This window comes from Saccoglossus kowalevskii, chromosome 13 (genome assembly GCF_978046115.1).
Source record: "Saccoglossus kowalevskii chromosome 13, keSacKowa6.1, whole genome shotgun sequence".
Lineage (NCBI taxonomy): Eukaryota > Metazoa > Hemichordata > Enteropneusta > Harrimaniidae > Saccoglossus > Saccoglossus kowalevskii.
Window position 1 is genome coordinate 9,929,160 of NC_140653.1, and position 15,719 is coordinate 9,944,878.

At 34.7% G+C, this 15,719-nt stretch overlaps 1 protein-coding gene across 1 annotated transcript; it reads left to right on the plus strand.

The window, feature by feature from the left end:
* The first annotated feature begins 129 nt into the window (after positions 1-129).
* LOC100366739 (protein mono-ADP-ribosyltransferase PARP16-like) lies at positions 130-15,719 on the plus strand. Its single transcript, XM_002731159.4, has 6 exons — positions 130-463; positions 11,815-11,958; positions 13,657-13,860; positions 14,078-14,243; positions 14,576-14,723; positions 15,356-15,719. Exons 1-6 carry the CDS (start codon positions 284-286, stop codon positions 15,510-15,512), a joined length of 999 nt encoding a protein of 332 aa, XP_002731205.1. The 5' UTR covers positions 130-283; the 3' UTR covers positions 15,513-15,719.

Consider the following 15,719-nt stretch of genomic DNA (forward strand, 5'->3'; position numbering starts at 1 on the left):
CCAATTTTACTGAGACCCGCTTCAGCAAAGAATTTTAAAAATAGGAAGAATGTTTTTATCGAATCTTTCAGTTATTATTTTTTTATTATTTTTTTTAATTTAATTTCGAGCAGAGGATTCTGGGATTTAAAGGGAAGCAAAATGGCGGGCATACATTTACGTGATTTATCCCGGAAGTAGTTCACACATTTTGAATGATTATCGCGCTTATTCCAAGGCTGATGTGGCCTTAAAGTTTCTCGTGATACTGTCGGTGGCAGCTGTGTATTGCACACTGCAGAAAATGGTGTCAGCGGAGCTAAGAGACCGCGTAATCGAGAGATTAAACGAAGACCCCACCGGTGCAGATATAAAGTTCAGTTTGTTTTTTGCTGCTGCCAACAATTACCGACATGACACAGTTCTCAGACCATTTCCTCCGATGTTTCTAAACGCTAATGGAGAGAAAGATTTTAGAAAATTGGTAAGTGAAATTTATCAGTTAATGACGATTGAAAAAAAATTATGCTTTTCAAGGAACATTGGAAACAAATATTTACAATCTTTATTTTTTAAATAATTATATTCCAAAAACTGGTAATTGTAAATCATTTTCTTTATAAATTTCAATATGGGTTTTCCTAGAATATTTTTAGTTGATATAATTGATATTTTCAGTCCATTCTGTATAGTCTGTATTTTGAAATTGTTTATAAACTTTGTATAAATGTTGTTTCCCTAAAAAATTTTGTGAAATTATAAATCTAGATTCAAAATACATGTACTATTGTTTATAGTACTATGAGGTTATTACGAGGATACCTCAAAGTATGCACGAAAACAGTACAGCTGAAATATCAACCGGCGCGCAGCAAAATACCCTGTAAAATACCGCAAAATTATGTCACGTTGTAACCACAGTCAGCTGGCATCAGTGTCGCTGGGTGTATATGATAAAGGAAAGTTGTGCAACCAAATTTGCAGAGTTCGCAGTTTTTCGCCAATAAAAAAATAACTAAGGCAAAAACTCATGGTTTTTCAGTATTTTTGTAATAAAGACATTATTCTCTATCAATAATCCACCCAAAACAGGAACATTTCTACTAATTGTTGTGTTTTTTCGGCGTTTTTCGAAAAACATGCGATTAGGCTACGAAAGTAGAACATTCCGGAGGGGTGAAACTGAAGAGCCAAATTTAACATGTAAAAATAGAATGCGTATTTTGACCTCTATGTGGCCAACCAATGGCTGGACACGATACGTTTGCGGTCATTGCCAAAGAGCTTCGCGTCCATCGCCTGGCTGAAAAACCGTGAGTTTTTGCCTTGGTTATTTTTTATCAGCAAAAAACTGTGAACTCTGCAAATTTGGTTGCACAACTTCCCTCTATCATATACACCCAGCGACACCGATGCCGGCTGACTGGCTGTAACTTATGGCGTTACGGTGATAGATGTATAATAATACCCTATATCTGCAAAGCACATATTACATCAAATTATATGATGACTTGTCTCCAGTCAGACTCTTCAGTGAGGGCATGTGCATTTGTTCACTTGTAGCCAAATATTCATTCATCAGAGTTTTTGAGCTTTATAAATGTTTGTTCATTTTTTACACAAATTACATGTCAATGTAAATCATATCCACGTAATATGAAACTATTGTGACACATACACACAGGTAGATTTGAAATTTAAAGGTGACAAAGTTGTACTTTCTCGTATAAAAATGTATCTATGGCAAAATGCTTCCCAGTTTGCTGCTATGTGTGTAATTGATAACTACATGTACATAATAATGATAATAATGTGCATAGTATTCATAATATGTCTAGTAATTTATGATTGAAACATATGTAACAGATGGTATACAATTAAAATTTCAGTTATGACTGTATACATAATGCATTTATTACATTCTAAAGCATGAGCCACTCCCTCACACCCTTTATTTTTAGACATCTAACCATTAGATGGCATCTCCAAGTAAAAGGATGGAAATTATGAAAATCATTGTTGGAGTGTATTGTGGCCCTGAAAATTAAGGCCAGTTTGGTTTGTGTTTTTATGAGAAATACTCACACAATGTATGGCGAACATTGCAACATTTTTGCAACTAGGTAATTAATTAAGAAAAATGTTTTAAGAAAAATTTTTGATAAAAAACCAAAAATCCTAGATATAAAAATTTGTCACCTTACAATAATTATTACACAAGGTAGTTTAATTAAAGAATGGAATAATTGATTTTTTTTTTATAATCAGTTTTCGAGAATTTCAATTTTCTGTAAAGCTTTTAGAGTTTATGAGGATTCATTCATGCATTTAAAGGTTTTCCATATGGTTGTGATGTTCATTCGTTTTGAAAAATATAAGGGTAGTTCTTTTGTGTTGAAAATTGGTGAGAACTATAAAAAAATATGAAAACTGTATTTTTGCATTCAAATAATATATAGCATATATTAGAAGCCCATGTTCTTACGTAAAATATCAGTGTTCTCACCAGGACTTTTGCAAATGTTTGTGGCTAATTTGCATAGTAATTAGCATATAATTTGAATAATTTATTCATAATCTTTCATAATTGCTTATACACTGTATTAATTTTACTTCTAAAATTTACAATTAAAGTTGTCTCAGTGTTCTCCACACATTGATTTGGTAGGGCGGGCCACCATGGTAAAATCATATGCTGCCAGGCTAAATATCCCGCCGGCAGGGTAAAATTCTTCAGCGCCATGATAAAATGCCCAAATATAATCACGCAAAAGTATAAATTCAAAATGTTTTAATACATTAGTGAGAGGCCGCATTTTACGTGAACAAGAACATGGACTAAGAAGGAAAAGCAAGCCGGAGTCGAAACTGGGTGTATCATGGACTTGGTACAAATGCGCTGCGACAATTGGGTAATCGTAGACATCATTTTGGGGCGCAATTGGACTTCAAGTACTTTGCGAAACTTGCTATGTGACGATGCTGACATAAAGTGTGTGTTGACCGAAGTTTGAACTCAAGTCACGCACTGAACTGGCACGTTACCTTAGCAAACTTTTTTCTTTCATGGTCTGCGTGTCCATCAAGTAAAATTTTTATTACCGGCGGTACTGTAATAACACAACTTGTATGCAACTCTGTTTTGGCTTTGAATATTTCAACATCATTTACTTAGTGTGCTGTTTTTCTAATAACGCAAACATGTTTTAACTCACAAATACCATAAACGCGAAAAGTTAACTGAAAGGCAACATCGTTTTTTGAAAAAAAACAAAACAAAAAAAACACGTCAATGCAAGATTATGTGTGCAAGGTTAGATTTATAGAACGTACATGATCGCTTAACTCTGTTTTTTTTTTAATAATCATGTCGCACGTGAAACACATGAGACATTTTAGTTTGTCCATTTCTTGTTTACCGATCTTGAACATTTTGTCTGGAATGCAAAACGGACAAAGAATAAACATTAATGATACCTACCTTCGTCAAATCAACATGAGGCTCGAATCAGGAAGGCTCGGCTATTTTAAACTTTATTTAAGTGTAATAAACATAAGTGAAATGTATGGACGAGTCATAATACATGTACTCGTAATACTTCGGAAGTTACGACTTTTACTCGTGGAATTGGTGATAAATAGATGCATAAAATGACAGAATAAGACATGTCAGCATCACTTCCTGTCTGACACGGCACAGCACGTCTGTTTGGTTTGCGAAAGGCTTCTTTTACTTAACACAAATCAAAGGTGTTATTGTCAAACTGAATTGGTATATCTAAGAAACTAATGATTACCGAATTTGTACAAAAATCGAAGTACAATTTGTACGACTTTATGTTAGTCAGTATTTTACTGAATTGCGTGTGAACTAAATGCACACATTTTTGCCAACGACGTAAGCAAAAAGGCATCTAAATGTCAAAACTTTTGCCGGGGGAAGGCCCCGGACCCTCCCTCGTGGCTATGCGCCTTCGGCGCTCTCATTTGACGGGCTTAGCCCGCCAGGCTAAATTTTCAACCCGTGGAGAACACTGTCTCAAAGATATATTCTTTCAAAATTTTGCATAGCATACACATCAACTTGTTTAGTTTCCAAAAAGACAGATGGCTACATTCTGTCAAGTTCACAAGAATGAAATTATATTATGCGCATACATTTGTATTCCTGTTTAAGGCAGAGCCTGAAAGGGGATTACCGTACTAATTTGCCTTTTGTCTGTCAGGATGTCCATCCACATGTGCATTTGCAACATTTTCTCAGACATTCCTGCAACAGATATCAATGTAACTTGATATGTTTTCATATGAAAATTGGTGCTTACAAGTCTTAGTAGGGGATTTGGATTATAACACGATCTAAATCCAATGTTAAGTCTATAAATGTTCCATTGTTTTTAGTGCCAAACCCCTTTGTTAAGTATAACAACAAATATTTCATTGGTGTTTGTGAGCTCTTGTGTGATTGGTCAATGCATGGACAGCTCTTCCACTTCCGTGTTTTACTCCCTATCAATGTGGGCCCTGTTTAACCATAGACAGTATAGTAGTATAGTAACACCAGTGTCAAACGCTGTATGCTTAACGTAAGCTGGGCTGGAATATTATGATGAGCAAGTAAACAATGACGTCATATTTACTTTGATGCGATGTCACTACTTTCGTATCGAACTACAAGTATCTTTCCCCAAACGAGTCGTTTTCTTTCCGCAATACGCATCTTCCGAACACACAATAGTTATCAGATGTTCTCGTGAACGTGGTTCACTAGTAAAAAAAAATATGACTTTTAATATATATGTTCCTGTTTAATTGAATAAAATTTAGTTTCAGACGGCAGTAATGTTTTTGTACATGCTATATTCAGTCTGTACCCCGTTTCGACAAAATACTTGAATATTTTAGTTTTCATGATGCATGAATCTTCTTATTATGCTATTTTCCACTGACTGTGCTCGTTTTTTGTTGTTCTCCGTCTTGCACTTATTTTGAAATTAACTTTCAATCCGTTCGTTTTCATGTCTGTCGTCATCTTGACTACCTATTCACCCTCTTTCAAACGGAATGCATGTGTAAGTTTGTACCCCGTATTTGACAAAATACGTGAATATTATTGTTTTCATGATGCATGAATCTTCAAATTTTGTTATTTTCACCGACTACACTTGGTTTTTGTTGTTCTCTGTCTCGCATTTTTTTCAATAGACTTTCATTTCGTCTTCCGTTTTCACGTCTGTCGCCATCTTGACTACACGTCCAGTCTTTCAGCCTGAATACATGTCTACCTACGTTATACCCTGTTTTTATTAATAATTTCAACAAAATAACTCTAATACTTGTGTATAAATGAGGCACGATTGTCTTTATTATTTTATTTTCACTATTTTCGGTTTTTTGTTAGCGTTTCAAAGGGTTTCTTTTACGTGACGATCAAGAAAACGCAAATCTTCGCTATTTCCGATGTTGATGCCCGAACTCTGAGTCACACACACAGAGTTGTTAACATGAATTGCCGTGTCTACTGTGTTTGGATCTTCTTCACTATCATTTCCACTGTCATCAAATCACGAAAAAAAAAAACATCGACCAAATCATCTACACACGGGAACTCGTGATCAGCAAGCAACGGCCATTTAGAATACCCATGGAATACCGTAGGCGACTCTCGCCAACAAAATTACGCATTTCGCGAGAGTTCACGACTCTCGCCGCCTAAAAACAGACAGTTTTCAAGACGGCACTTTCTTCATAGTAAACAGATGTACCCGTAAACCAATTTTGACAGAAAACAGAAGCATGGTTTAGGAGCTAATTTTTAAAAAATCACTTTTGACCAAAAATACACATTTTTGTGCATATTTCAAACTACAGTGTCCATTAAAAAAATACTTACAAAATTTTAAAATTCATACAATAAGCTTTCCAAAAATATATGGTTTTGTGGTAAGCGAGTGAGAAAAAAAAGGGATAAAAACATGGTCGTTTTACCGGTCGGAAATTAAGCGATATGCTGTTGATTAAAATGTTATAAAAGCGAAATATTGGGCGAAATGAGTATTGATGCCCATTTATAGCTTGACATGCGTCACGAAATGGCGACATGGTTAGAGTTGGTAGTACCATGGAAAGTACTAATCCATGGTAGTACAAGTACTAGTACACTCGGGGAGGGAGTCCAGAGAGGGAACAGCCAGCATTCCTTTTACGGGAAAACATGAAATCTCGACGGATTTGTTTCGTTCTCACATGTAATATTAGGTTTTGCGTTCTTCTGAGTTCAAAAAAGATGACTAAATCAGCTAAAAAGCAAGCGTTTAGAAACATACCTATGCAGAAGTTGGTTTGCCATTTTGCCATTTTTAACACCTAGGCTACTCTATTGACATTGGTTGTTTATTTCATGGATTTGGCACTTCAGATGGCTGAAAAGCCATGTCGAAAACGTGCACAAAACGGCCGTTCTGTGCACGTTTTCGACACGGATTAAAAACCAGTTGTAAGCACAAATTTTCATATGTTGTCTGTGTATCTTTCTGGATTCTTGAACTTGCCAACATCTTAACAGATTTATTAAAGATCAAGTTGGTCAGAATATATTTTATCCCTCATTCATGTGCAAATAAAATGTACCTACATGAAGTGAGTTTTAGAAACGCATACTTGTCTGTATGTTGTTGTTTGCCCTGGACTCTTAATATTCATTACAACTTTATTTTTTTTGTTCCTAAATAAAACATACTGTCAAAACTCGATCAATTTCCGGTAGATGCTGGAATTAAAAAGTCAAATTAAGTATATTTTTCGGTCAATTCAATAGTAATATTTTTGACTCCCATGTGCGAAGCACATAATGGGAGTCTTTGAAGTTAGTGTGTCTTTGTGTGTGTGTGTGTATGTGTGTCCGACTGTTCCACTGCTATCTCAAGAACCATACATAGGTTTTTGATGAAACTTGGTGCATAGATGCTCTGGGCCAATGTGCAGATTTGATTAGGTTTTGGTAAAAATCCATGCTCGTTAATTACCTAATTTGCATGATAATTAGCTAATTTTTAGCTGTTCTATGACTGTTCCACTGATATCTAAAGAACCACTCATTGGATTTTGATGAAACTTAGTACATAGATGCTCTGAACATATGCGCAGATTTAATTAGTTTTTGGTAAAAATCCGTGCATATTAATTACCTAATTTGCATGATAATTAGCTATTTTTTAGTGGTTCCATGACTGTTCCACTGATATCTAAACAACCACTCATTGGATTTTGATGAAACTTGGTACATAGATGCTCTGAACTAATGCTAGGTTTTGATTAGTTTTTGGTAATAATCCGTGTATACTAATTACCTAATTTGCATACTGATTAGTCAATTTTCGGTTTTTCCACTGATATCTCAAGTACTAATCATCACATTTCAATGAAACTTGGTACATAGATGTCATATGACACTGCACAGACCTGATAGTTTTTATGGTAATATCAATACATATCATTACCTAATTTGCATAATAAATTAAATTTCAGCTTTTGATATAAGTAGTGAGCATTACATTTCAATGAAACTTGGTACTTACATACTCAAGGACTATGCAGAGATTGATTGTTTCGGATAAATATTTGTGCATATTAATCACATAATTTGCATAATTAGTTAATTTTCAGCTTTTTCACGGGTATCTCAAGTACTAATCATCGCATTTCAATGAAACTTGGTACATAGATCCTTTAGGACTATGCAGAGACCTGATTAGTTTAAGGGTAAATAATTGTGCATATTAATTACCTAATTTGCATAATTAATTTTCAGCTTTTCTACTGATATCTCAGGTACTAATCATCGCATATCAATGAATCTAGAATTATGCAGAGACACAATTAGTTTTCGGTAAATATTTGTGCATATTAATCACCTAATTTGCATAATTAACCAATTTCCAACTTTCACACTGATATCTCGGGTACTAATCACATATCAATGAATGTTTGTACATGGATGCTGTAGGACAATAGACAGACCTGGATAATTGGGGTTAAAATCTGTACATATTAATTACCTAATTTGCATAATTAACCTTATATTTTAAGCTTTCACACTGATATCTAAAGTACTAATTATTCCATTTCAATGAAACTTAGTACAAAGATGCTCTAGGACAATGTACAAACCTAATTAGTTTAGGGTAAAAATCTGTTCATATTAATCCCCTAATTAGCATAATAATTCATAATTTTTTGGTTCTAATCACATTTCAATTAAACTTGGTACATAGATTTTTTGTTACATTGCGCAGACCTCATTAGTTTTACACTCAAATCTGTTCATATTAATTTTCTGATTTGCATAATTAGTTTTCAGCTAAGTAATTTCAAATTATATTTAATGTGTCTACAATACTCTCAGCACATGGGAGTTCTTTCTAAGCTTTCTTTTATTTTCTTTCTCGGACAAATGACCAAAAGAGCTCTGCTATAATTGTTAATTGTGAGTTGAAAACGTAGGGTGGAGTGATGTTGATAAAGTTCTGCACAATAAAAGAAACTTGTATTGTACATGACCTTGTAATACCCTTGGTGTGACATTAATAATTTCTGATGTGCAATATTACACACCCTCTCTACACACAATCAACATGTGACCTTGTAAAGTTTTTTACCCCCCCCTGAAGATGGGAGGGGGTGACCTTAACCTCAAGTTGTCTAAAAGCAGCAAACATATAAACATTGAAATGTCCTTGACCTGAAATTCAACATCTTTTAAAAACATTGGCCCTTGTAGTTCTGTACCCAACACAATGTGTACTGACAAATACCATTGGCCCAACAATACACTTGTCTATTACGACCTTAGAAAGGAAGGGACAAGCAACTGGATTATAAAACAAAGGATTTCACGACATCCGGCGTGCAACGTGGGTTACTACAGTTATAAACAAATGACCAAGCTAAGGAAGCCGTGTGCCGTCACTCACAATCAATCGACCGCGCTGTTCGCAACACGTCTTTCAGTGCTTGTGCTCATTACATTGAATTTTTAATTTCAATATAAGATCCATTTTTTTGTACTGGTTATTAGGTGACACTTATTATATGTAGAGTTACAATTCGTTTTTTTCATCAGTACAAATTAACTACTCGGCTGATTTTATGTGCGGTGACAAATGATTGACTAATACTTATCCTGCGACTGCCACATTTTCGCCCGTTTTCAGGAAAATAAAAACAATTGTTGTTTGCATTATCGTATTTTCACTTAAATCATACTATTTTCAATGATACTCACATATTTTAGTTTTGCTAGTCTATATTTTAAAATCGTAATTCTGAAATTTCCGAACTGTCTGAAAGGCCGTCTGGACAGACAGGACTCGTCCAGATTGTTTTTAGATCGCTGTATTTTTGCCCCATTTCTCAAAAATAAAACATCTATAGTCCTGCCATTTTCAAAGTAATTAGGGTATTTTATTTTGATAACTTGCTATACAAAAGTCGAAATTACGAATTTTCTAAACTGTTTGGAACCGTGAAAATCAGCAGCTTACACCAGAAATGGCTGACTCGGTTTGTTTTAGATCGCTGTATTTTCTCCCGACTTGTCAAAAATAAAACATCTGTTGTTCAAATTATTGCATTTTTTACTTGAGTCGTACAATTTTCGAAGTAATTAGGATCTTTTAATTCAATGAATTTCGTTACAAAAGTCGAAATTCTGAATTTTCGAAACTGTTTGTAAACGTGTGACAATCGTCCGACAACGAAAATGGCTGACCCGATCTTTTCTGATTGCTTTAAACATCTGTTGTTCAAATTATTGTTTACTAAATAATTTGGGTATTTTAATATGATTACTTGCTTTAAAAAAAGTCAAAAATCTGAATTTTCTAAACTATTTGGAAACGTGTGATACTAAGTGGAAAACTCATTAACATACAATTAGCATATTCATGACTGTCGCTTCAGTAGTCACGCAGGGAAACTAGCGCGTTTTGCACGATTTCACGAGTGCTGCCGACAGTACAAATAAACAGATGGTTGTTTATTCGTTAATAGGATTGTGAGATTATTTGGATTATAACCCAGGTTAAAACAAAAGAAATGATGTAGTTGCCTGTCCCTCTCTAAGATCTATGATTACAGTCCATGTATTACATAGCCCATATATATCGTATGGGAAAGTGGGAAAAATAACAAAAAATAATCACAAAAAATCATAACTTTCTCAAAATTTGAAAGAGGACCCATCCATGTGTCTACATTATGAATCTCAAAGCAATCCGGCAGGCGGCTTTGGAGTAGAAGTCAAAAATATGCACACACAAAAATACAACTGTATTTATTAAAAATGTACTCTTACATATGGTCTCAAATAGAGATTTGTATGTGATGTCATGAAATTAACAAATTTGACAGGTAGCTGTGCTATAAATAGCAAAAAGTTGACAGATGACGGACAGGTCCAGTCAACCCATGAGCAACCAAGAGTTTCATTGATCTTGCGAACTTAGACTGTACGTAAGAAATTATGACACAAATCTGTGTTATCCAATCAAAGACTTGGAATTAATGCATTAGGTCACGGCATCCATACATTGTGTATATGGTGGCAATGAACAATCAACTTTTAAGATGGCACTTCATGTTTGTCAGATCCATTCAACCTGACAATAATAATTCATTGGTGTTGAGTGAGGAAATGTTATGATGATATAAGCATTGTTTAAGCACATGTCTGCAGTTATGTTTATGTTTTGAGTTAAAAAGTTCTGATCTCTGTTAGGATGTGTTATGTCAAGCTGTGATCCCTGAAATATTACACAGTGAGATGATGGTGAACTGTCTTGATAATGATTTCCTGTTCTATGTAACAAGTTGGAGCTAAAATCTAGACATCTCACTTTGGGTAACTATTGGGGCAGTTCGTTTTTCTCCGATATTATCGATAATATCAATATTATCGTCTAATAATGTCTGAAAATGTCTAGGTTAGACATCTCTGCCAAATTTTCATTAGATTTTATTAGACGGTAGTTATCCGATAATGATTTATATGACATTGTCACGCCTTCATGTTTCAGTTCACCTTTCCACAGTGTTCTGAAGCATCATACAGATATCAGATTTAACTTCAGCAAAAATAGAGAAAATAAAACCCAATGTGTAAGAATTGAAAGCAATTAAAAATGCAAAATCACAGACATGGTATTTTAGACCTTGAGGTCACAGCTGTAATTCTAGCAAAATATAAAATGCTGTCAAAAATGTCTGTTTTTTTTTGTAATTCATCGCAAAATAAATCAATATGGAGTCATCATAGTTTAAATTTGTGTATGTCATCACAGTTACTAAAAAGATTTTTTTAGTAACCATGATGTCATCTAAATATCAGAATGACGTAAATGCCACATTTGTCATACCAACTGTTGCTTTTAAAATCCTAACTGTTGCCATGTATACCAGCTTATTACCAGCTACTACAAGCACTGTTGCCTCTAATTAAAGTTACATTCACACTGTGCAAATGTGTGAAACATTACTCCCAGAGCAATTTAAAAACATAAAATGTGTGAAAATGATGCTATTTTTGAAAAATACATTTCAAAGTAACAGTACTGGAGGTTCTTAATTTTTTGACAAACATATCTACAATGTAACTTACCTTTAAGGTGAAATGAAGCCACCTAAATCGATTTAACTTGAGTGCTGCTATAAATTAATTTTTTGGGAGTTACCTCGATACTAACATTTGCAAATTCTAGAAACATGTTTTTTTCTGGTTTTTCAAATTCCCTTTCTGCAAGTTAATTAACATGTATAAGTTTATATTAAATTTTTCAGGCCAAAGTTTGTAAAGAAATCCTGCCAGTGCAGAGGTTGTTGCATGTATCAGACCAAAGTATTATGGGATCCCAGGCATGGCAGTTGATGGATTGGGTGTTGTCAACAAAAGCTTTTACTCTCAAGTCACATGGCACTGCTAAGGTAATGGATAACAAGCATTTAATATCCAAACCTAGCTTAACATTATGCAATTATTGCCATGGTAACATTGAATTCTTGACACTGTAACTATGGTTACTGACCTATGACACAATATAGTTACTCACAAACATTTGAGTTGCATTCTGAGGTCAGTTATAAAGTTTTAAGACTGTTATCAGAAGTATTACCGTAAATGGTCTGAATTTGCAAGTTTCAAAATGTACTATGCTTACACGTCTGATTTTAAGAGTTCAAATTTTAGTAATTGTTGTAGCTTCCCATTTGTATGTTCTATTTGTTAATGCTTTTTAGTCCCCGTTCGGACGAAATCCGAAAACGGGGACTTATAATTCGGTCTCCGTCTGTGCGTCTGAGCGTCCGTGCGCCCGTCCGTCCGTGCGTCAGTCTGTCCAGAGTCATATTTCAGAATCCTGTGGACCGATTCAGTTCATTCTTTGCATGTGCCTAGTACCTTATGTGGGACATGTGCACATGCAGTGGTTTATCGATTCGATTCAAAATGGCCGACTGGCAGCCATCTGGTTTTTTGAAAATGTTGTATTTTGGACATGCTTTGTCAGTTGTCATTCAAACTTGGTACATAGATTATACATGTAAGGATACATGTTCATGACGATTTATTGCGCAATTGGATCAAAGATGGTCAACTGGCAGGCATCTTGTTTTTTGTTTTTTTTTATGCGGTATCTCTTTATGCGTGCTCTGTCAGTTTTCATTCAAATTTGGCACATACATGTACTTTATACATGTTAGGATGCATGTCCATGACAATTTGTTTCAAAATCTGGTCAAGGATGGCCGATTGACAGCCATCTGATATTTTGGCCTTACTACTATATTTCCACAATTTATGTACCATTTTCATTCGTATTGGCACATACATCATACATATCAGTGTGTTTCATAATCAGATCAAAGATGGACGAATATTACTACTACACGGAACACGTGTTTTGATGTAAATAAACAATCTGTTGTATACGCCACTTGGAACTCAAGTTTCAAGGACAGGCTCGTGACAACCCCTCTGCTTTAATATGACGAGCACAAAGAGAACTTTCCAAAAATTAACGGGGACTGTGTCATTTCCAATGACTTGTTATCAGTGTTCTAACATGAGTTGATTCATAAAGATTCAATATTTCTGAATTACTGAAGCCCAATTTTATTTTTTCAGTAGAATAAATTTTGGCTAAAAAATATTTTGGCTGTTTGCATGAAGTTTATTTTTATTGATTTTTGATGAGTTGATTGTAAAAATACAGAAAAGAAAGGTATTTTTACCGATTCATCTCTTTAGTGCAAAATTGCCAGAATAAATTCTTGCAACTGGTCAATGCAAATATACATTTATTATATACTGGTTCCATTGGAATGAATCTTAATGTGACTAGACACAGATCTTTAGTTTTACATATTAATGCATGTGATACTAATAAAACAAATATGGTACATCTAATTTGCATATTGTAGGTCTAGTAGGTCTGAATAGGGCAGGCCGGGTTAACCCAGGTTTGACCAAGGTGTTTGAATATGAGATCACCCCTAAATATATTATCCCTGGTAGCACTTCATGTAAGTGTTCTGTTTTAGTTTAAGATACAAGTACAATATAACCTATGCACTCTGTTTTAGTTTAAGATACGAGTACAATATAACCTATGCATTCTGTTGTAGTTTGAAGAAATCAAGCAGCTGACTGGTGCACCCAGCTATGATGTTGAACCAACACACATTTACGAAATTCATCCAAACTCTGTCAGTGATACTAAGTTTGAAGAGTTGAGGGATTGTCGAGATTTACTCTATGCTTATCATGGAAGCAGAGTGGAGAACTTTCATTCCATCCTTCATAATGGCCTTCACGCACATATGAACAAGGTAAGCTTTAAGATATTTAAATTAATAAAGGGATTAGATTAACATAATCCTTCGTTAATTGAACCATGGACAAATATTTAGTTTCGGAGATGGATGAATTGTTTACAACATACACATTTATGCAAATGTCATAAATAAATGTTGTAACAGTGATAATAACACACTCCTTACATAAAGGAGAAATAACAAGTAGTGTACAATGTATGCTACTTTTCAGAATTCCTTATTTGGAGAAGGCACATATCTGTCCAGTGATTTGTCAGTCACCATGCCGTATGCACCGGCTGGAAAAGGATGGGATGACAGTTGTATCGGTGACCTGTTGAGCTGCATCGCTGTGTGCGAAATGATAGACCATCCTGATGTAAAATGTACAACCAAAGGTAAGATGAAGTTTCCATTACGTCTATGCTTCCCCACTTGTATCTTGTACATACCTGGGCTAATCCCATTCAGACCTCACATATACATCTACGGAGGCATATGCACTACAATTTATTTGTAAATTATGTTATAAATTCTGGATGGCTGAATGGCACCAATTTCAATGTTAGAAATGCATTCAAATCTTGTGTTTCTGTCATTCCAAAACCAGTTCTGATTAAAAATAGCTGTCTAGTTTCAGTTATGTTTACTATTGCAGGACAAAATAACTGTTGATGATATTTATATCTTGTAATTCATAAATATGTCCAAATTTTCTGGTTTTTTTTAGATTCCAAAAATAATGTCATTCGATCAAGAGCTCAAGCCCCTAGCAGTATGGGTGGAGATGTGCCTGACAAGTATTACATTGTAACAAACAACGAGGTGCTCCGTGTCAAGTATCTATTGGTGTATGCCAGTAGGACTGTCAAACCAAGGTACGCTCACACTAAAATGATGCTAACCGATCAACTCATGATCTGCTGTTACAATCTTGCAAATACTGTAAAGGGGTTAATTATTCACTGGGTTTTAATTTTGCTTATTTCACTGAAATTAAAACCCAGTGAATATGTAAAATTGAGCACAGAACACATTATCTAAATGCTAAAACCGTGAATTTAAAACCCACTGAATATGCCTGAAATAGTAAATCAGTCAAATTTAAACCCAGTGAAAAGTTGTTTAAATTATTAACACTTACATTTCAGAGCAGTAGCAGCAAAGACTGTTATTTAAATTTTGAGTTGAATGGCCTATTCCTAGCAACCAGTCACTATGTATGTGTGCGAATCGTTAGTGTGACCTTGTATAGTTCTGGTGGTTGGGTTTAGCTCATCAGCTGTGCAAATGTAATAAAACATCATATGTAAGTGTACCAGAAATATAGAATTGAGTCAAAATATATGTCTCTGAGTTTGTCACTTGAAAGATAAATATCCTGTAAATTACCCATAGCTGATATAAATTACATGCTTTTCGAGCAACTATGCCAGATTTAAAAAAAAATACTTCTATTCTGTCTTGAATCATTTCTTTATTTCACTTATTTACTCACTCACTCACTCAGAGCTGCAGCTGCACAGTCTTCAAGACTCCTAACTTGGATGAAGAATCATCAGGTTGCCATGGTGATGATTGGATACATGTTAATTCTACTGTTTATTGGATTTATGAACTCTTCCGCTTATAAAGTATTTATGAGAAAGTATCTTGGCATAAGGTGATGATGCTCCTGCCATATTTGAATGCTGTTATATCTTCACTACAGTGTTTGCTTGCTTCTACTCCAGTGTTTGATTACTGCTGTATCTCTACTCCAGTATCTTAACACCAGTGTCCTGCCCAAGGAACACTTTTGTAGCTGTTTTTTACATGCCATTTCCATAAAAAAATAGTTCTATTAATAAAACAGTCGCCTTGGAAACATTTTA